This window comes from Adiantum capillus-veneris, chromosome 23 (genome assembly GCF_014529385.1).
Source record: "Adiantum capillus-veneris isolate H3 chromosome 23, ASM1452938v2, whole genome shotgun sequence".
Taxonomy (NCBI): Eukaryota; Viridiplantae; Streptophyta; class Polypodiopsida; order Polypodiales; family Pteridaceae; genus Adiantum; species Adiantum capillus-veneris.
Window position 1 is genome coordinate 17906779 of NC_140953.1, and position 22243 is coordinate 17929021.

The following is a 22243-nucleotide window of genomic DNA, read 5'->3' on the forward strand; positions in this document are numbered from 1 at the left end:
CATCTAAGGAGGTATGGCAACTTAAAAAGGCAAGAGAAGGCTATTTTTTAATTTATTTATTAGAAGGATTAAGAAATGAAATACAAGAGGAGACACGGAGTTTAGAGGCAGTTCTTGCATGTTCAACAATAGTTTGCTAAGTCTCATAGTCGCAAGCCCTACCTTTGATAGCGTGGATCATCTAATAAATTGTTTTGTGTATAGGATGATAGTAGTGCAGCATGGAGAAGACATAAAAAACATTTTTTTATCTTGAGTCATGCTGGAAAACCCATCTATTCAAGGTATGGGTGTTTTTATAGGGTTGAATGTTGATATTATAGGTGTCTGAAACAAACTAACACTGAGGCATGTAACTCAGATATGGTGATGAGCATAAGCTTGCTGGCTTTTCAGCAACTTTACAAGCCATTATGTCTTTTGTGGAGAACGGGTTAGTTGTTATTTCTTTAAAAGAAAAGTTAAAGAATTATATGTTAACCTCTACAATTTCAATATAAATGGCTGAAATCTTACAGTGGAGATAGCATAAAATATGTTCGGGCTGGTGATCATCAGGTGATGCCCCAATTTGAGGACTTAATGTACAATACGTTGGACCTTGTGTTTTTGAAGGAGCTTTTACACTCTTGCTATCCATAGGTTGTTTTTCTGGTTAAAGGACCTGTCTATCTGGTGTCAATAAGCTCAACGGATGAGCCATTGCGAGCCTTGAGACGTCAGTTAGACCTTCTTCACGGCCAGGTAAGTGGCTGTTTTCTTGGGTATTCTTACAACTTCGTAAATCATGTGGAGAGTAACATTATGGTTGCTAAACGGGTTCATTGCATGTTTTGCAGCTATTGCTAATCTTAACAAAATCTTTGGAAAAGTGTTTTGTAAAGAATGCAAATTTTGACTTAAGGCCGCTACTTGGTGGCACGGAAAATGTTTTCTCATCTCTAATCCATTCTTTTAGTTGGTGAGCGATAGCTTCTATTTGACTGAATAGTTAATTTTTTTCTTTCGTGGTATAAATTAGTATGTCTTTCTGGTGTGGGTTTTCAGGAATCCTGCCTCCTTTTTATGTTCATATACATGTCTTCCTCTTTCTCACACCGCACGACAGGCGGCAGGAGCTGCTCTACAAGATGTTGCGGACAATGATTTGCTGTTTGCTCTTCTGCTTTCTGACTCAAAGGTGGTCTTGTTGTTATAATTCTTTGTACGTGTTTATGTTGCAGTAGGCATAACCATTTCTTAACAGCAAATGTATCATCATGGGGAATGGCTATAGCAATATGCTTAGCGCAACTAGGGTGCTACACGTAACTTTAATAAACATCGATTCTGTCTGTGGAGAATTATCAAAGTGAGTAGGCAAATTGCTAAAAACAGGCTAAAATAAGCAGGAGCATGGTCTCTACAGCCATAATCATGTCAACATTTGAAATCCCAGAAATGTGAGATGCATTGTCCAACAACTGAAGTGCAATATTGACATCCCCACCTCAAAAGGCTCTTAACTCAACAAGCAAATAAAAATTCAGTGGTTCTTGTGGTTCTTTCCGTGAGTAATACAGAACATTGCCAAAGCTTTGATACCAATGTTCGGTGCAGCGGAATGAATGTTTGAACTTTGCTCAAGATGAGTGCTCCGAACTGTGCTCAAGGTTCCGTTTACTTATGGAAGGGAGAGCCTTCCGTTCTTAATGAGAGAGTGCAATGGACACAAACAAAGTGAATGGACAGTGTGAATGGAAATGCATGAGACTTAGAGATGGAGAAGAGAATATGACACCAGAGACGACGTAAAACCCTCCTCCGAAGGCCCCACTCTCTATGGTGAGAGTGGTCTACTTATGATTGCACAAATCTCTACAATGCTTGGACTTGCCGACGATGTTGACGATGATGAGGACGACGACGAGACGGGCTGAAATTTGAAAACGCCAAAGGCTGAAATCTGCAAATCTTTATCTACTGAATTCTGATTCTACGTCAGGGACGATGTCGATGGCGATGATGCCACGACGACGCGCTGAAAATGTAGATGCTGAAATCTGCGTTTTCTTGGCTAAATCTGTAAACCTTGCGGAATCTGACCGTGCAGCGAGGATCCGCTGCGGGAAGGTGAGATCTGCGAGGTTCGGGGGTTCTTTTGCGAGTGCTAAAGGCTGAAAACTGAAAACGCTGGTCCTATGGCTGATTTTGTTGCGACTATGTGCAAAAACGCTAGGGTGGTTCTGCAAACCAAAAATGCTAGGGCTGAAAAAGGTCCTCTGCTGCTGCTGGTGGCCTTGCAATGCAAAACGCTAGGCTGTCCTGCTGTAGTCTTGTCGCCAAGCCGATGCAGAAGCAAATCGCTAGGTTGATCTTGTCCAAAACGCTAGGTTGTTGTTGGGGATGCAAAATGCTAGGCCATCCGGGGGTGTCCTGCTGAGAAGTTGCCTGTTGAGCAAGGTGCTCCTGTTGCCTCTTCTGCCAGAAAGTGCTAGCGCTAGGTTTTCTTATATACAAAGTTAGCAAAATTGCCTTACCTACTTTCCAACAAGAGTGACTTAAAAATAATAAGTGAAAAATGTCAAAAGGGAAAATAGGTCTATGCATTGTAAATGCTACTGATGGAATTTGACTGGAATCTAATGGTCATGCTGTGTGCAACCAGAGGATATGCATCTAATCTAAGTGTTTGGACATGCACGGTCTGCGATTAGACTCACAAAAGTGCCAGATCACTTCCTATTCTAGATTGATTTGACTGAACTGAACCCTTGGCTGTTCGTGCTTTGCGTTCTAACTTCCTTTCCATTAACATTTGGTCTAAAGCCTCCATAGGAGTTAGTGCAATCCTTGCGTAGATGGGGAAGGGTCGGAAAAACCTCCTGGTGGGGGAAATTCTTCTTCCCCCCTCTCATGCTCATCACCTCTAAGCGAAGTATTCATTTCGCTTCGAGTGATGACCATCCACTAAAGTCGTGGTTCTTGTGGTCTCGGGTTCTTAAGTTCACAAGGAACTTGGGTTCTTGCGAGTCTTGAGGTTCTTGAGGTTCTGGAGTCTTGAGGTTCTTGAGTTCTTGAGGGTCTTCTTCGCTTGCAATCTGTGTTAGAGAAGGATCATCTCTTCACTCGAGTTCTTCTCTTTTCTACGGCGCACCCCTTGGCGGTCTTGCGCTCACACCAAGGTTGCTTTTTCCCACCTCACGTTGATTGGCCGACTGCTAAGTGCACGGTCTGCTCTCAATGAGTGAAAAGAGGCACAAGGGGAGGCTGGATAAGCCCTTCTTTCTTGGGTTTCCTGTCACTCTTCAAAAACAAGATTAGGAATCGACACGCCCAAGCGAACTTGGGTTCGTGCGACCTCAACAAGCAAAAACAAATTCTGTGGTTCTTGTGGTTCTTTCCTTAAGTGATACAGAACACTGCCAATGCTTTGATACCAATGTTAGGTACAGCGGAATGAATGTTTGAACTTTGCTCAAGGTTCCTGTTACTTATGGAAGGGAGAGCCTTCCGTTCTTAATGAGAGAGTGCAAGGGACACAAACTAAGTGAATGGACACTGTCAATGGAAATGCATGAGACTGAGAGATAGAGAAGAGAATACGACACCAGAGACGTTGTAAAACCCTCCTCCGAAGGCCCCACTCTCTATGGAGAGAGTGGTCTACTTATGATTGCACAAATCTCTACAATGCTTGGACTTGTCGACATCGATTGACGACGATGAGGACGACGACGAGACGGGCTGAAATCTGCAAGTCTTTATCTGCTGAATTCTGACTCTATGTCGGGGACGATGTCGATGGCGACGATGCGACGACGACGCGGTGAAAATGCAGGTGGCGAAATCTGCGTTTTCCGGGTTGAATCTGTTAACCTTGCGGAATCTGACCGTGTGGCGAGGATCCGTTGCAAGAAGGTGAGATTTGCGAGGTTTGGGGGTTCTTTTGGGAGTGCTAAAGGCTGAAAACTGAAAACGTTGGTCCTATGGCTGATTTTGTCGCGATGATTTGCAAAAACGCTAGGGTTGTTCTGCAAACCAAAAACGCTAGGGCTGAAAAAGGTCCTCTGTTGCCGCCGATGGCCTCACAATGCAAAACGTGAGGCGTCCTGTTGTAGTCTTGTCGCCATGCCGATGAGAAGCAAAACGCTAGGCTGATGTAATCCAAAACGCTAGGTTGTTGCTGGGGATGCAAAACGCTAGACCATCTGGGGGTGTCCTGCTGAGAAGTTGCTTGTTGAGCAAGGTGCTCCTGCTCCCTCTTCTGCTAGAAAGTGCTAGCGCTAGGTTTGCTTATACACAAACTTAGCAAAATTGCCTTGCCTATTTTCCAACAAAAGTCACTAAATTAAAAATAATAAGTGAAAAATGTCAAAAATAGGGAAAATAGGTCTATGCATTGTATAAATTTTACTGATGGAATATAACTGGAATCTGATGGTCATGCTTTGTGCAATTAGAGGATATGCATCTAATCTAAGTGTCTGGACATGCACGGTCTGCGAACAAACTCACAAAAGTGCCAGATCACTTCCTATTCTAGACTGACTTGACCAAACTGAACCCATGGTCATGCTGTAGCTTGTCCATGGACACATAGGGTTGGATGTGTCACGTGACAGACGAGGCTATGGCTGATCCGCTATTGCCGGTGGATATGAAGAGGCTGAAAACTGAAATCGCTGAAGTAGATGCTGGCTGAAAACTGAAAACGCTGATGCTATTGCTGCGACCGGAATCTGCTGGCAATGTTGAAGGCTGAGAAGGTTGAGGATCTGATGCAAAAACGCTGGTACTGCTGAGATCCAAAACGTTCGTACTGCTTCGGTACTGCCGAGAAGAGGCCTGCTGCGGATACTGTTGCTTCTTCTGCCTCTTCTGCCTTATCGTAGCGCCCAGAGTAAAGGGATCGAATCCTTCGTAGAAGAAGAATCGACTAAGCTTTAATACCACTCTTAACAGATTTGGACACTCCAAGTCGAGAATCTACCATAATACACGTGATAAAACTGAAAGAACTGAACAAAACTGAGAGAGAGAGAGAGACGACACGACATGGCGAAGTTCGATGCCCAGCGAGATTGGCCCCAAAGGGTGGCGCCCCTTTCGGTATTTCTTTATTTTTAATGCTTCATGAAGTACAATGTCTAAGGGTCCTCGTCTCAGCAGTGCTCCCAAGCTTATCTGCCCAAGACTGAGGCCCTGACACTTTATCTATAGGCCCTGGGCCTTCCAAAAGCAGTCTACATGAAAAGCTGCAAGTCTAAAAAGCATCTGCGGAACCAACGTAAATTGCGAAATTTCATACAGTTACCACGTTAGTAGCGTAAAATTGTGGGGGTCCGTAGGGCAACCATGTTAGTAGCGTCATATGGCAACCACGTCATCAGACTTCTACACATCCTTTGTTCCTTTTGGCCGTATTGGACAAGACCCCATAAGTTCGTACAACTTATAAATTTGGGCGTCCTTCCTTTTTTTTGGCTTCTCTGCTTGGTTCTACAAATTGACACAACTTCTTTTGCATCTTTTAGTGGATCTTTGACCTCTTTCTATCCGGAGTGTGTCCTTCAGGTCATGCCACGTCATCACTTTGTAACAATGCTTCTCGTCCAACTTACACAATTGGATACCAATCTGCAAAACACGGTTAGAAAAAGGCATAATTGGAGTCTCATTTTGCTTGAGATCTTGCCATTCCTCTCTCAACCTAGAAGTAGGCCCAACTATAAGACAATGGGATGCCATCCTTGGCACACGCAAGGTGCTCATCCAATTGTGCCCCTTGCCGGGCTTGATCCAATTAATGGCATCACCTGACACATACATGGCAGCTGTCAAAACTTTATTGTTACTGTTTTTCTTGTTAGTAGCAAAGTAAGCGTTAAATCGATGCAATTAAGAATAAATCAGAGATGCATCTATCTTACTATCATAGTCACTGAAAGTCAACTTTTCAATGGCTGCGTTGTTGGAGTCGTTGTCGTCTCTATTTGGTCTACGCGATGTCTCGACGGCCTCCCTCGTTAGATCGCTCTTTGAGGAGAGCACGTGAAGGGTCTGGCTCGTTGAGCCTCTTGTTGTAGCATCCTTTCCATCATGGATTTTACCAAAGCCTCCATAGAATTCGGTGCAATTAATAGCATAGATCGGGACGAAGGAGGATTCAATGGTCCTCCTCGTGTAGGGATATCTTTTCCAACTTCAGACTCATCACCTTCATGCAAAGTATCCGTTCCGCTTCGGGTGATGACCATGTAGTGAGTACTTGGGGTACTTCGGAACCTGGGGTACTTGATACTTGGTGTACTAGGGGTACTTGGGTACTTCGAGGTTCTTGGGTACTTGGGGGTTTTTGGGTACTTGGTATTGCTTTCAATCTGTGTCTAAGAAGGCTTTTCTCTTATCCAAGCTTAACTCCTTCCTACAGGTGCACCCCTTGGTGGCCTTGCACTCACACCAAGGTTTCTTTTTTCCACCTCACATCGATTGACTTGCCGTAATGTGCAAGGTCTGCTCTCGATTAGTGGAAAAGAGGAACGGGGGGAGGCTGGACAAGCCCTTCTTTTTTGGGTTGCTTGCCACTCTTAAAAGATACAGATTAGAGAGATTGACATCCCCAAGTAGTCTTGAGTTACATGTAGTCTCAAACAAGCAAATTTTTTTTGTGGTTCTTTTATGGCTTAACGGCCCTTAAGATAGAGCGATGAAGACGGGAGTGCGCCCGATGCGTGATGGACTAAGGGTGGAGTGGCTAATAAATCCTAGGCAATGGCAAGAAGGTTCTTTTGAGAAAATAAATCTCAAAGAGGTTCTTTAAGTTCTTTTCGTGAGTGATGATTCCGACCACTACCAAAGAGCCGTGACACCAATGTAAGATGCAGTGGAAGTGATTCATGGTGAGTGTTTAGTGCGTACTCAAGGTTTCTTTTTACTTCGTGAGAGGGTTCCTTTTGCTTCAAGGTGAGAGATGTGCAAAACTAGAGAGAGGAGAGAATGATATTGTGAGTGAAGGTTCTGTGAGTGAAGGAGAGAGAGAGAAGACTAACGCCAGATGGGGTCCCAAGCCCCCCTTCAAGGGTTGCCTTCTCTATTGCTAGAGAAGTATTTGCTTTAGATTGCACAAATGCTGATACGATGGTCCTGGATGTCGAGATGTTGATGGGATCTCGCGGTGGATGCTTGGATCTGCGAGGCTACAGGCTGAAAACTGAAAACGCTAAGGATGTTGACTTGGATCTGCGATGGTATTGTGAAGCTAAGATTGAAATCTGGAATCGCTAATGATATGGGCCAAGATCTGCAAATATGGTAGGCTAATTGTGCCGTTGCGGTGAGGATCTGTTAGCGCCAAGGGTTCTGATGCAAATCACTAGTGTCGATGTAGAGAAACACTGATGGCCAAGTTTGGGTTGCAAAATGATAGGGGTTCTGATGAGTCAATTTTCCAGGTTTGCATGAAGAGGGGGCGCCCGATTTGAGAGTGGAGGCTGATTTTTGCTTCACAAGCGAAGTGGGTGCAGGTGATTACATCTTTAATGGAAAGCTTGCCTTCTCCCTTGTCGTATGTAGCACAATAATTCCGCTCTCGTGTATCTCTCTGCCCCTTAGAATACAGAATCGTAATGCCCAGCTCAAGGGCTTTCCATTTGTATGTACAGCTGTGTGGGTTCATGTGCGTATGCCGAGGCAACACCCTCTGGTACTAGATTAGCTAAATGCTAATCCCCCGTAGGTACATGTGAACTCCGAGAGATTTCACGCAAGAAATCTCGTCCGATTCAAAGGACAAGTAACCCTACAGGTGCAGGAGTACGAGGGCTTTCTACGGATGCGACCGGCATGCGAAATGGAGCGTGAAACAGTAAATTACAGCCTGCTGTGTATTTTTGCAGGTTTAGGGTTTTGGCCCTAATCAATCCCTAATACCCCCAAAAGCTTCGGGGAAGCGAGGGGATCATTGTACAAGTGATTTGGTGCATTTTTGGGGCAGAAAACAGAGAATTCAGCGTGCTGCAGATTCTCTCTCATAGGTCATTTTGGCTTGGTCTCATAGGTCATTTTGGCCTTTTGAAGACGTTAATATATCATTTCATTTCATCTCTCTCTCTCTCTCTCTCTCTCTCTCTCTCTCTCTCTCTCTCGTCTTCATAAATGTAGGCATAGTAACATACTATGCGTCTCCGTACTACGGTCCTAGATGTAGACATACTACATACCCTTGGATAGAGCTGACTGCAATTGCATTGATCATGCTATATAGGATACTTACCCCACACACACGTGCACACTTTTGCTCTTGTGTGTGCACACCCCCACACGAGCACATGTTCGCCGCATGCATGCATGTAACCCATTCTTATTTTCCATTTGTTTCTTCCCAAAAAGCTAAAGCTTTTGATCAGGAGGTAGGTGGGAAACAGCTACTAGGCTACTGGGGATAGTACACATTATTTACTTGTTTCTTCTATAAGAAAAGAAAAAGCTTAGTCATAGATAGATATTTGGTTGATGTGCATGTTTTTTGTAACTTTAATGAATTGCACTTGGAAGCTCAATGACTGAGCAGTTGTGTGTCATGGGCTAATTGCTAATTGCAGTCAGAAAATAAGTGAAGGAAGTTTAATGACGAGTAAAACATGTTCGTGTGCTAATTGCAGTCAGAAGATCACTCTTTTCAGTACGCAAGTTACCTTTGATTCTCAAACCAGCAATATATGCAGGTTATCAGCCTTGTTGGAGCTCAAAAAGCTTCTTTGCACCCGGATGATATTTTCTTGCTTTCAAATTTTGTGTCTTCTTCAGAATCTTTTCGGTGAGAGGAGTGGTTTCTGCTATATACTGTTATGTACATGCAAGTGTATCCACACATTGGCACAATACATTTTAATGGCATGGTTATTATGTTTTTGTCTTCTCACATGTCTGACTTGTGAATCATTTTTGTGTAGGACTACCGAATCATTCTCCCCGGTTTGCTTGCCTAAATACAACTCAACGGTGTTTGTATATGCTTATGTTCGCTATCTTGATGTAAGATCTTGGTTTCTGCGACTTTGAAACAATTTTGATAATTCTTTGGTACCTTCCTTCCCCCCCTCCCTCCCCACCACCACCACCTGAAAGGAAAAAAAGAGAAAAGCATACACTGACACACTCACACCCCAAAACACACACTGATGCACCCACCTTTTTCTTCCCACTCTTTCTCCTTCCCAAGACGAGGAAGAATGATATGTGTGTGTGTGTGTGTGAGAGAGAGAGAGAGAGAGAGAGAGAGAGAGAGAGAGAGAGAGAGAGAGAGAGAGAGAGAGAGAGAGAGAGAGAGAGAGAGAGAGAGAGAGAGAGAGAGAGAGAGAGAGAGAGAGAGAGAGAGAGAGAGAGAGAGAGAGAGAGAGAGAGAGAGAGAGAGAGAGAGAGAGAGAGAGAGAGAGAGAGAGAGAGAAAAAGAAAGAAAGAAAGAAGAAAGAAAGAAGAAAGAAAGATTTTTAACGTCTATGTCAGGCCGAAATCGGCCTATGAGACAAATCAAATGTACATGGTGTGTATGTCATCCGTCTATCGGAAAGACAAATGAAACAAAACTGATAAAAAAACTGAACTGAATGTAGGTAGTGGAGTATTTGAGGAGGGATGGAGCTCTATCTCTAGGGGTATATGCATGTCTATATGCTCAAGGGAGTACAATCATGAGAATGCATCAAGCTATCTAGCTCCATCCTATACTAATGGGGGGATGTAAGATGTGGTACATGGGCGGGTCTGGTGCCAAGGCTACCCGGATGAAAGCTGTCGGGTCGGCCCTCATCTGAGCCACTCGCTCCTCAGTGGCACGGCACTCTCGGGCTCGGATCTCCTCGATCTGTCGGTGGTGGGAGCTCGCGCCCCTGTAGCCTGTGACTCGTGGTCGTCGTCTAGCTCGGCTCACCTCCGCCTGTGGGAGTGTCACTCCCCTCTGAGTGTCTGATGAGGGAGGGGCGGCAATCCTCTGGAAGAAGTCTGTGAGCTGCGACTGTCTCCCCTCTGTCTGTGTAGCTGTGTGTGGCTGTAGTAGTGTGTCCCGATGGCTCTATATCTCTAGTAAGAAACGTCCGAGCTGTCTCTGATCTCGAGAGTCCATGATCTCTCGGAGAGTGGGCTGTCCTCTGAATAAGGCCTCATACCTGCCTCTGATCTCAGTGTATGCTCTGCATCTACATACAAAGTGCTCCTCACTCTCCACCTCCTCTGTGCAGGCTCTGCAGACTCGCTCCTCCCTGGGAACACCAGTATGTCTCCCGATCTCAATCTCTAACCTGTGTGAAGCCACTCTCAGCTGACCAATCGCCACCCGTGAGCTATGTGGCATATATGTGTCCATGTAGCGTGGTCTCTGTATGAACCCCCCAGACAATATGGTGAGAAACTGGTCTCTGTAATCTGACATCCTCGACCCCAAGCCAGGTGACTCCCAGACTCTCCTAGTGTATAGCTGCCACAGATCCTGTCTCAACACCAAGTTCCTCTCACTGCGAGAGAGGTGAACATATGGTGAGTGGGGGTCGTATTGGAATGGTGGTAGGCTCTCCATGTCAAGACCGTGTCCCTCAAACCATGCTCTGACCTGTGAGTACCATGCTCTCTCATGCCCACTCTCTGATAGCTGTATAGCTGCCTCAAATGCTCTACGAGTAAGTCTGTCAGGAGGTAGCTCTCTCATCCTCTGGATGAAGCAGACTGTCTGGAATAGTGCCTCTACAACCATAGGTGGTGTGGCGAGCTCGGCTCTAATAATGTCATGTGGCACTGTCTTCTTGCTGCGGAGCAAGCGTGAGATCATACATACCTGTGGCCTCTCAAGCTGTGTCCACTGGTCAGCTGTCAATCCTGGTGCCCATACTGCCGTCGAGTACATCAAGGCCGGGGTGACTAAGGTGTCGAAAAGCCACCCCTTCGTGCGGGGCTCCTGAAAGTGTGCCTGGTGGCATCTCCGCTCTAGCATGGTCAGAGCTGCATATCCTCGGGTGAGCCTGTCAGCAGCAGCTTGCCTCATAGTGAAGGGTCCTGGTAGGCTGGTGAATGTGATGCCAAGGTAGACATAGGAGGTGACTACATCAACCTGTCCTCCTGCTGCTGTGAAGGTGGCAGCGCTCCTCACTGCACTGGATGTGTGAAAGATCATAACCTTGGTTTTGCCAAGGTTCACAGTCAACCCCCTGTGTGTGCTGAATTCGTCCAAGGCCTCAAGATGGCGTTGCAAGCCCTCGGGTGACTCTGAAATCAACACAATATCATCAGCATATAACATGATGTGGACCGGAGTACCTGCCAAGTCGCTCCCCTCTCCTCCTGCTCGCAGTATGTAGTCGGAGATCTCGTCGATGTAGAGCCCAAAGAGTGTCGGGGAGAGTGGGCATCCTTGCTTAACACCAATGGTGCTAGCAATGGTCTCTGAAAAACCGCCTGGGCAACGAACTCGACCCGTCACCCTCTCGTAGAGAGCATATATGGCCCAAATCATCTCTGTTGGTACCCCAATGCTGTGAAGGCGCTGGAAGAGTCTCTCGCGTGGGACTGTGTCAAAGGCCTTGCGGAAATCCACAAAGCAGCAGTAAAGCCTCTTCTTCCGCGCCTTTGCCCCATCAATGAGGCAGCCCAAAACGAAGATGTGATCAGTGGTGGAGAAAGCACTATGGTGTGCTGTGTCCACTCCTCTGGGAAGCCCTCCCCTATAGCCCGGTTGAAGACATGTGCAATCAACGGGGCTATAGTGGAGGCCGCATAAATGATGTGCTCACTCTGTAATCCAGTATGATCAGCTGATCGTCTGTGCTGCATGCGGCGTATGGCCCTCTCTACCATCTCTGCTGTAAAGAAGGAGGAGCACGTGGGGCGTGGCTCGTGTGGCTGTGGGATAGGAGGCTGCCCTGGCACCTCATAAAGTCGCTCTGCATAATCATGCCATATCTGTGGATCCTCAATAGCTATAGTCGGACGTGGCTCGTGCAGGGTGCGCCATGCCGTCGCGCTATCCATGCTCATGAGTAGGCGGTATAGCTCAAGCTCCTGTGCCTCTTCGAATGCTCGCCGCTTTTGGCGTGTCAGCGTCTTCATATGCCGTCTGGCCTCTCTCTCTGTGATCTCTCCTAAGGCTCGCCGTGCACGGAGGCGTCGGTATAGCTCTCTGCACTCATCATCATACCAGCGGTTCTGAGGCATAGTCCCGGGGGGGGGGAGTGCGTCCTGTGTGAGTGGTGTGTGGAAAAGAGCTAATAGCTGAAGTGTGGAGAACGGAAGAGATATGTGATGTGAGAACTGAGAGTGGTGTGGATGGGTGGAGGAGGCATAGGCCATGCTCGACCTCGGCCGAGTAAAGAGAGGCTAGCTCATGTGTGAAATGGATGGTGGTGTGTGGAATGTGTGCTGTGGAGCTATGTGGGATGGTATCTCCGGTGATGGAGAAAGAGAGGTATGTGTGGTCGGCTCCGATGGGTATGGGTGGAATGGTGAAGGATGTGATAAGGTGTGTAGCCTCCCTGGGTCCCAGAATATAGTCGACTGTACTCCCCCCTCCCTCTACAACTCCATGTGGCATACAAGTCAGGCCCCCTCAGGTGGGCCACTGGACCATCCCGTTATAAATAATGAGACGGTGCTTGGAGCCAAGTCGAAGTAGATGTCGTCCATAGGCTGTGACTGGAGCTCTGTCTGCTGTATCTCTCATAGTAGCCTCCTCATCTAGAGTGTGTAGTGCCTCTGGGTCCTCGTGGTTATATGCCTCACACTGCTCACTGCGCGTACGAGCATTGAAGTCCCCCATAAGGAAGACTTCACCCAGTGTGGAGTACTCCATAATGTCCTCCGTGAGGCATGCGTACGGTGACTCCTGCTCAATAGGGGCGAATCTGGAGCCTGTGGGAGCAAAGTAGCAAAGGGCAATGTAGACGATCCTGTCTCGTGAGAGCTCGAGGCGAATCCACATGTAGCGGGCCTGTGGGTCCCGGGCAACAATCTGTAGTCTGCTGTGAAGCCCCTGTCTAGAGAGTATGGCCACTCCTCTTGAGCCGCGAGTGGTGTGCTGGCGCATACATCCCCGATGTAGAGACTCCCACTGGAATCCATGTATCCGTGGTAACCCTCTCTCTGGGCTCTCGTGTGTCTCTGTAAGTAGAATGATGTCTCGACCTCTCATCACCTCCTCAAGTCTCTCTGGGTGTGTCCATAGGTCTCCATTGCAATTCCAAACCGTGACATGAATCTCCTCGTGTGTCCCACAGGCCGCGAGTCCCTATGCGATGGTCTTGCCATCAATGATAACCCTACCATCGCGATATACTGCCTTCTTCCCTTCTTTGCGGGCTTGGTGGACTCTAGGCATGCACGCGCGACGGTGATCTTGTTGCATCTTTGTGAGGTCATCATCAAGATAAATCGGGGGGCCTTCTAGCCCTCTCAAGATGACCCTCTTTCGGAGGAAAGAAGTTCGAGACTCCTCGGAGGCGAATTGGAGGATGAGCGCTCTCTTCTTTGGATCTTTGCCGGCTCTCCAAACTTTGGAGAAAGGGATCTCTTCTTCCTTGTATCCCACTTTCTTGCATAAAGCTTTCCCATCGCTCTCGGGTGTAGACCCTTCTTCTTCTTTGATGCCGGTCACTCGCACATTGAGACGGCGAGCTTGTCGCATCTTCTCCTCCTCGATGGTTGTGTGTACCATGAGTACCTCATCTTTTTGGGCTTCCTCTCTTGCTACCTTCTTGATGTTCTTTTTGACCACTTCGGCCCATCCTTCTATGGTGGCCTCTAATTTGTCCTCAATGCTTGCGGTGAGGGCTTTGGTGATCTCCTCCTTGAGGGCTTCCTTAGCCTCCTCTTTAATCTCTCCTTCCTCGGGGGTGAGGGATGTGATGGAAGCATGAAGGAGATCGATTTGTGCCTTCATCTCTTCTTGCTCTTTCCTCCATCTCTCCCTCTCCTTCTCGTTCTCCCGTTCCCTTCTCTGCTTCTCCTCTTTGAGATTTTGGATTTCCGCTCTCATGTCCTCCTTCTCTTCGTTCCATAGCTTGATGAAGGTGGCTTTCTCCTCCCTCCATATCTCTCTCTCCATCCACCATTCTTTCATGTCCTTCTCCAATTGTGCAAGCTTCTTGTTCGTGAGCATGAAGGTTGTCTTCATTGTCGATGTTGGCGTCTTGATGATGGGGGAAGACATGGTTGTCTTCGTAACTACCCTCTCTTCATATTGTGAAGAAGAGGGGAGAAGGGGAAGAGAGGGAGTACGTGTGTGTATGCGTGTATGTGTGTAGTGTGTGTGTGGGTATGTATCCGTGTGTGTGTGTGAGAGAGAGAGAGAGAGAGAGAGAGAGAGAGAGAGAGAGAGAGGCTGCGTGAGAGAGAGAGAGAGATGGCTGCGCGATGGGGAGCGAGGAGGGGCTGCGTGAGGGGGAGGGAGGGGCTGCGTGATGGGGAGCGAGGAGGGGCTGTGAGAGTGAGAGAGAGAGAGAGAGAGAGAGAGAGAGAGAGAGAGAGAGAGAGAGAGAGAGAGAGAGAGAGATTCATCTTCATAGATGCATCCTTGGATCCTTGGATACGTCTGAGTTGTCATCATTTATGCTCTGCTTGCTGCGGATTTGGATGGAATTACATTTTGCTTTGATTCGCTATCTGCCTTCGTGTGTCGAGGAGGTAGCAAGGCAGCCACTTATATGGAATGCAATGTGACTGATTCAGAAGGCTGTCAGCTAGGCGAGAGGAAACACATTGACTGGGCTAGATGGGATGATGGGTCAGTAGGCTCTTTACACAGTTTGTCAAATGCTTTCTTGGTTGGGGTTAAGTGATTGGAGCTACCTACTGGATCTGTATAGGGGTTGCTGCCTGTATGGGAGAGATTGATGAGACTATTCCACTCGACTGGCACGCCCTCATCGCGGATGGTGTGTGTACTTCGATCCTCACTGTAGAGACTCGATTGTTGCTTAGCAGGGGACTCGTCTTTAGCATTCTGAAGACTGGCAATAATCATGGACGTCACATCAGACTGGAGTTTTAGGGTGAGGCTTGGCTTGATCAACAATTGACTCTGCCCATTGGCAGCCTGTAAGAGTGGCATGCTCTTTCTTTAGGACATCATGTGTTGACCTTGTTTTCACTTTTGAGGAGGTTAGAGTGGTAGGCTCTTTCCTCAAGACATCATGTGTTGACCTTGTTTTTACTTTTGAAGAGGCACCACTTTCGAAATTGTCGATTTGGTAGGTAAATCACTTGTTTAGATGGAGTGGGATCTTGGTGAGTGGTAGTGAGTGTCCTTCGTTGAGTGATGATGGAGCCCATCTATCCTATATTGAGTACTCTAGCTACCTTGGGGAGGAAGCTTCTTCTGCAGACTTGGCACCCTCATCACCGTCCATGCCATTTAGAGGTATGGCAGGATCAACACAAATAAGTTTTTCCACTTTATGGGCAACTGCCGACGGGGCCAAAGGGAGACAAAGGCATTAAAATAACGCATAGAAGCTACTGACGTGGCTGGTTGTACGAACGTCCACGAATTGCGTTGCTGATGTGACATGTTGTACGGAATTCCGCAAATCGCGCTGGTTGTTTTGGGCGGCAGCTTTTGGCACCAGATGCTTTTGAAATTGAAGCTTTTCATGTAAACTGCTTTTCTAAGGCCAACGGCCTTTAAATAAGACCCTAGGCTCTCTCTGGCTCAGACAAAGCTGACGAGCCGGTGAGCAGAGGAGAGCTCTGGGCACTTGTACTTGCTCATTTATTAATACAAAAAGAAATACCGAAAGGGGTGTCAGTCTTTGGGGTCAATCTCTCTAGGCATGGAACTACACCGGGCCGTGTCGACTCAAATGTTTTGTGATTTAAATTTGTGAAGTTTCAAAGTGAATCTCTCTCGTGTCGCGACAGATTCCAGACTTGGGGTGTCCAAGTTTGTTACACATCATCTAAGCACCCATTGGCATCAGCAGCATTTAGTCATTTTATCAGCATTGTGCAAGTTATAAAGCAAGAACTTGCTCTGGCAACAGAGCAAGGGGCCCTTCGAGGGTGGTTGGGAGCCAAGATGCGGCGTTGTCTCTCTTCTCTCTCTCTTTGCGTATCTCTCATTCAAAGAACATATACTTTGAAACAAGTTGCCTCGAGGTGAGGAGACGGTTTGCCAAGAAATCGCGCGAAGCCATAGTAGAAGTCCGATTGCCGACGAATGTCAAAGATGGTTAGCCCGCGAGGGACTGACGCAAAAGGAGAAAGTTGCACCAAAAGTGGCGTCCTCATGTAGGGCTGTCTCTTTCGAGCCAGACAGCTGGTGGCAAAAGCACTGCCAAGCGATCTCCAAGCTGCTGAGGAGTGTCCTGTCCCTTGAGCTGGTGGTGGGGTATGAGATGGGCTAGGAGACGACTTTGAGGGGTCTCCAGTATGAAGCTACTCAACGACTACCATGGCCCCTTCCCAGTAAATAACCTAAAAAGGTTCGGACCATGAGCTCTGAGGATTGATACAACCAAACGCTCCCCAAACCGCAGTCTCCATCGCTTGGAGGTTTCAAGCATATAACCAAACACTCGGACATCGCGTCTTCGTCGTTCAGAGGTTTTCCAACGTACAACCAAACGCTCCGAGACATCTTGTCCACGTCGTTCCGAGGTTTTCAAGCATACAACAAAACATCCTGTTTGGGTCGTTCCGAGGTTCAAACATTACCAAACAACATTTCTCACTTCTCCACCCAGGAGTAAATCACCAATTTTTTGAAATCAGTTTTAAAACTAGTCAAAAAATTCAAATCGGCACCAAGACAAGTTCAAAACAGATACAATCCATTTCAAATCAATTTCAAACAGTACTTTTGCAAACAAAGTCTAAGAATATTTAAATACAAAAGAACTAGAAAATTGATACAGGTTTTCGTTTGGACAACCGAGCTTTGAGGATGATTGGCTTGTCCTTCTGCATCAAGGTAATTGTACGGTTCTAGAGCTGGAGTGTCGCGTCATTCTTGTCATGCCAAAGCATGCCTAACAGAACGTCACAATAGCCTTATTTCATGATGTGGAAATTGGCTCTTCCATGGTATCCTTGGATGGTCATTGGAAGAGCCCGTATGAGCGGTACCACTTTGTAAGTTTGTTTGGCTAGCTCACCCTCAAGTTCGCCACCCTGTGAACCATCATTAAAGTCCATTTGTTTCAGGAATTCTGGATGGATGAAATTGTCAGTAGCTCCTAGTCGAAGCAAATCAGGGCTTTCAATCCATTGACTTTGCCATATGCCTTGCACAATTCACTTGTACTTTCAAGGCTTATGCCATAAATATAACCCTGCAACATCAGGAGATTTTGCTGCGGATGCCGTGAAAGTATTTCGCGAAGCTCGTCGAGAAGAAACTGTAGGTACTTTACCGAATCCATAAACCCCATGATCCGTGTCCGTTCTTGGTAGGACTGTCACGTGACACATCCAACCCTGTGTCCGTGGACAAGCTACAACACGACCAGGGTTCAGTCAGTCAAGTCAGTCCAGAATAGGAAGTGATCTGGCACTTTTGTGAGTGTGTTTGCAGACCTTGCATGTCTAGACACTTAGATTAGATGCACACCCTTTGGTTTGCACACAACATGGCCATCACATTCCAATCAGAAACCATCAGTAGCATTTTTACAGGGCATAGACCTATTTTCCCTATTTTTGACATTTTTCACTTGTTATTTTTAAGTGACTTTTGTTGGAAACTAGTAGGGCAATTTTGCTAAGATAATATATAAGCAAACCTAAGGCTAGCACTATTTGGCAGAAGAAGAAGGAGAGCATAAGGCACTCAAGTGCAGCAGGCCTCTGGAGACCCTTCTCAGCAAGAACAAGAAGCACCTTAGCCTGGCGTTTTCAACAAAGGGACTTCAGCGTTTTCAACCTTGGCAGCCTCAGCCATTCCAGCGCTTGTGAAGCCCTGCAATACAGCGCTTCCTTTGCACCTGCTGGGCTGCGTTTTTCACTCAGCCTATTGGCATTTTTGGTGAGCAAGATCAGCGGTTAGGTGTAGCAGGCTACAATGTCTCTTTCACAAGATACTCAGTTAGTACAGTTGGTCTAGTCTGGTTCACACTAGACGGACTCTCTTGGTTGGGCAGTAACACAGGCAGGATACGGGACGGTGGTCTAGTGGACATCGTGGCCAGGTCACCACCACCACTCACTTTGGAGATTGGCTTAGGTGGCTGACATTTATGGGCCGTTGGTGGATCATCTTCTGGATATATGGTCTTGCGTCGTCGTCTAGGTCTGGTGAGTCGATACACAGCACGTCTTCACCATCCCTGCACATCTGAGCCTCGACACCCCATTGTACCTGTGAGTCTTGGGGTGGAGCTGAGTGTGCTGCCACGCCAAAGTCTGTATCAGCTCTTTGAGATAGTCGAGTCATTTGTTGTGGTCTACTGCTGCTGTTGTGTCTCTGTGAGCTCAGTTGTTGTCTATTGTTTCCTGTTTTCAGTCTGTGTTGAGTGACATTGTCACGCACATTGCACTGAGGAGCACCCACTGTAGAGAGCACGACACACTATCTGCGCTACATGTGCTCTCATTTTGGCAATCACGGTGGGACCTCAACGGAAGTCTCACTCTCTGTGAGGTACAAATCTTGAAGCTAGTTGGGTCTATCTAGCTTTGCCTACCTGCCTTGCACTGTTCTCCTCTCGCTTGGTCCAACTGTTCTAGTCCTCTCTCGCCCTAGTCATCTCTTGCCCTGGTCCAACCAGCCCTCGTTCCTGGTCTAGTCCTCCTTGACCCTGGTCTAGTCCTCCTCATCCCTGGTCTAGCCTGGGTCTAGTCACTTGCCTGGTCTAGTAGAGTCTAGACTAGTCTTCAGCCAGCTCAAGGTTTTCTTGCCCAAAGCTTGGTTGGATTGGTAGTCGTTGCATGACACATACAAGGCGGTCGGTCGAGTGCCAAAGCGCACTACTGAGTCCTCTGAAGTATTACAACAGAAGACGACCCTTGGTACCTAGTAGAAGTCCATCCACCTCATCACCCATATCTCCACATACGACATCACCCATTCCTCCATCCGGTTCGACATCTTCCAGATCACCTTCTCCAGTAAAGCTCTCTCCTATTCTATTACAATAGGCTATTGAGCAACGGGCTCCTAAGCAAGGGGCCATGGAGGCTTTGAGAAGTGTTTTGGCCAAGGTGAATGTCAAGTTCCCTACCTTCAAAGGACTCTCTTCAGAAGATGCTGACGACCATGCAAGGAGGTTTGTATCTCTATGTAGGGGTCGTGGTCTTAATAGGGAGGATGCTTATTTGGTACTCTTTCCATCTACCTTGAATGGCTTAGCAGATAAATGGTACGGCCAGTTTGCAGAGAACCATTTTGCAACTTGGGCAGCCTTAAGACAACAGCTATGTGCAACATTCAGGCCAGTTGATTATCAGGAGAAGGTTTTGGATGAGTTGGCCAACATGGTGCTCCAGCCAGAGGAGACTTTTGCAGAACTTATGATGAATACCAAGTCTCTGGTTGCCAAGCTTCCCCAGCAACCCGATGAATTTATGGTTAAGAAGTGGATAGAGAAGGCGCTTCCCAAAACTTCTCAGCAAAAACTCAGAGAGAGTCTCCGACCCAACGCCACTCTGGAGGAGTTCATCGCAGCTGCTACTAGGATAGAGGGGGCTAGGAAGCTGTTCACCAACCCCCTCACGTAGAGACTCCCTCTGTGTTTTCGGAAAGTCTTGCTGATCCATTAACTTCTCTACGCAGAGAACTTGAAGCCCTAAAACTACAACGCGCTCTCCAAGAAGAGAAATCAATCGCTCTTAGACAAGAGAAACCACCACATCTTGAGGCTTTGTATCAAATCAAGAGAGAGCTAGAAGAGCTTCGGTCTCAGCAGGAGACTAAAGCTATGGTATGGTGCAGCTCTTGTCGCTCTTCAAGACATCCTCCACAGGACTGTTCCCTTCGGGCTTATTGCCACTTCTGCAAAAAATCTGGGCACGAAGACAAGGATTGCTACTATATCAAGGGATTGCGGCAAATACAACAAAGTCTAGGTCCTTCTCTCCAACAAGGGCTAGCACTTGCATCCAACATGGTCTCACCTATGGCCATCAAAACCCGTTGCCACCTCTGCTGACAACACCTCCTATGCAAGGTATGCCAAGTACTTTTCCGTCTTAGAGCTTTTATCATACCCATGCTCCCTCATCACCTCAAAACTTCTATGCCTCCACCTCCAACTCCATGCACCAGGAGCAAGGACCACCTCGCCTTCGACTCGCCCATTGAATCGGCCCATTTTGTGTTACAGATGCGGGGAATATGGTCATTACCAAAGCAAATGCCCTCTGCCCGAAGGGTCCCCTCCCTGTCGTCATTGCCTTGAAACGAAGGATCACTAGAGTAAGGATTGCCGTAAAATTTGTGCATCCACGGCTTTGAACCCAAGTCAAAGCCAGAATGAGTTTGCCTTTCCCAAGCTCAATTTGATAGCAGTTAGCGCCGTTTCTCAGCCGCCCCCTTCTACCCACGTGGTTACCCCTCAAAATAAGCCGCCGCAGTTGGCAGAGGAGCCATCGGGCGTCCTCACCCGGGCCCAGAGAGCCGCTCTCGGTCTTAGCATTCGAGCAAGTTCAACTCCCCTACACATTCTCACACCAGTGGATACCTTGCCTTCAGCTGTGAACAAGCCATCCCCCAGTGCCATAAAAGAATCCAAATCTTTGCTCTTTGATATTGATGAAGCTTTCTTGGAAGCAGTTTCCGATCTACAAAAGATCAAGGTACCCAAGAAACCACTTGTAGAACAGGAAAAGCTTATTGCAGAGACAGTCTTGAAGAACACCTTCCAACAAGTGTCCCTCTATGACATGCTACGACTAGATGCGAATTTTAGAAGTGACACCCTTGCTGTTATTCAATCACTTTACCCCGGAGTAAGTCCTAGTGGTGGGCACCTCCCAGTGCGACCATCAGAGTCCTATATGATATCCAATCCCGCTGCTCTACTCACTGATTATAGAAGCCCTCACCTGACAATGTCCGTGTTGGGTTGGCAATTCTCTGGAGTGATAGTGGATGGTGGATCTGGCATCAACCTGATGCCCGAGTTCACTATGGTAGCTCTAGGTCTACAGCCTACTCGCCGTGCTCCCTTTACAGTTACATTGGCCGATCATCGGACAGTCTACCCAGTTGGCAGTGGGCATAGTGGACAATGTGCCTCTGCAGGTACAAGACTTTATTTTCAACTTGGATTTTGTTGTGGTTCGTGTTCCCCAGGTTGAGGGAGGATTTCCTTTGCTCATTGGAAGACCATGGCTGCGACACACTAAAGCACTTCATGATTGGGGAAACGATGCAACGTAGATACATACTTCTGGCTCCCCGATGCAACCCATTCTCTTAGAAGGAGGTATGGATCCTGTGGTGTAGCAAGTTTCTTTGTCAATGGAAACCAACCCTGAACAAGAACAGCCTACTACACGTGAAGGGTCAGACGAAGATCTACTAGAGTGGTTGGAGGCTACCAAATCTATGCCTTGTTATGGAGTCTCTATTCACTCTTTGCCTGAAGGTACACCCTCTTCAAATGTTTCCACAGTAACTAAACCTAATGAGCCAGCTCAAAAGTTGAAGGTCACAGAAGCTACTCCTGATGCGCTCTTGGTGAAAGCCTTTGAATTTGGTGAGCCTATGAAGAGGCATAGAAGCGGGAAGAAATCTCCTCTACAAGAGTTCACCACCCCTCAAACATCAACCCCTTTGGTGTCTGCTTCTCCGACCAGAACAAAGCTCTCCTCTGTGTCTAGCAAACTCCCTTCACAGAGCCCGTCCTACTTACTGAATTCCAAGATCACGATAGCTGTCTTGTTCATGATAGCTGTCTGCTCCGTACTTGCCCCTATCTACCCCTATCCCCTCGACCCTACACACAATCAAAATGCCCACATCCTTAGGGTTCACTCCAGTTGTGGCAATAAGGGGACTTTGCTGCATACCAACTCACGCCCTGCAGAACCAACTCAACCCCCTCTGCCCTACTCACCCCCTCGCCCCACCCTCACCAGCCCTCGCCCTCGCCCCCTCGCCCCTACCCTCCTCTCACACCCCCTCGCCCCTAGTCCCTCCTCACCACCCCTCGCCCCTACCCCCCTCGCCCTAGTCCCCCTCACCAACACTCGCCCCTAGTCCCCCTACCCACCCCTCGCCCCTTCTCACTCACCCTCGCCCCCTCTCTCTAGTCCTCGCCCTACCCTCCCCTCACACCCCCTC

General features: G+C 47.5%; 1 protein-coding gene across 4 annotated transcripts in view; it reads left to right on the forward strand.

Annotated features, from left to right (window-relative positions):
* LOC147427470 (SAND family protein) overlaps nt 1-22243 on the forward strand; it is a 114863-nt gene that overhangs the window by 58063 nt on the left and 34557 nt on the right. For all 4 annotated transcript variants that reach the window (XM_086496668.1, XM_086496667.1, XM_086496669.1 and 1 more), the window contains 8 exons: nt 205-284; nt 362-433; nt 519-558; nt 643-744; nt 840-961; nt 1048-1180; nt 8706-8797; nt 8934-9015. In XM_086496668.1, coding sequence (XP_086352794.1) covers nt 205-284; nt 362-433; nt 519-558; nt 643-744; nt 840-961; nt 1048-1180; nt 8706-8797; nt 8934-9015 — 723 coding nt within the window. The remainder of the gene's footprint in view (nt 1-204; nt 285-361; nt 434-518; nt 559-642; nt 745-839; nt 962-1047; nt 1181-8705; nt 8798-8933; nt 9016-22243) is intronic.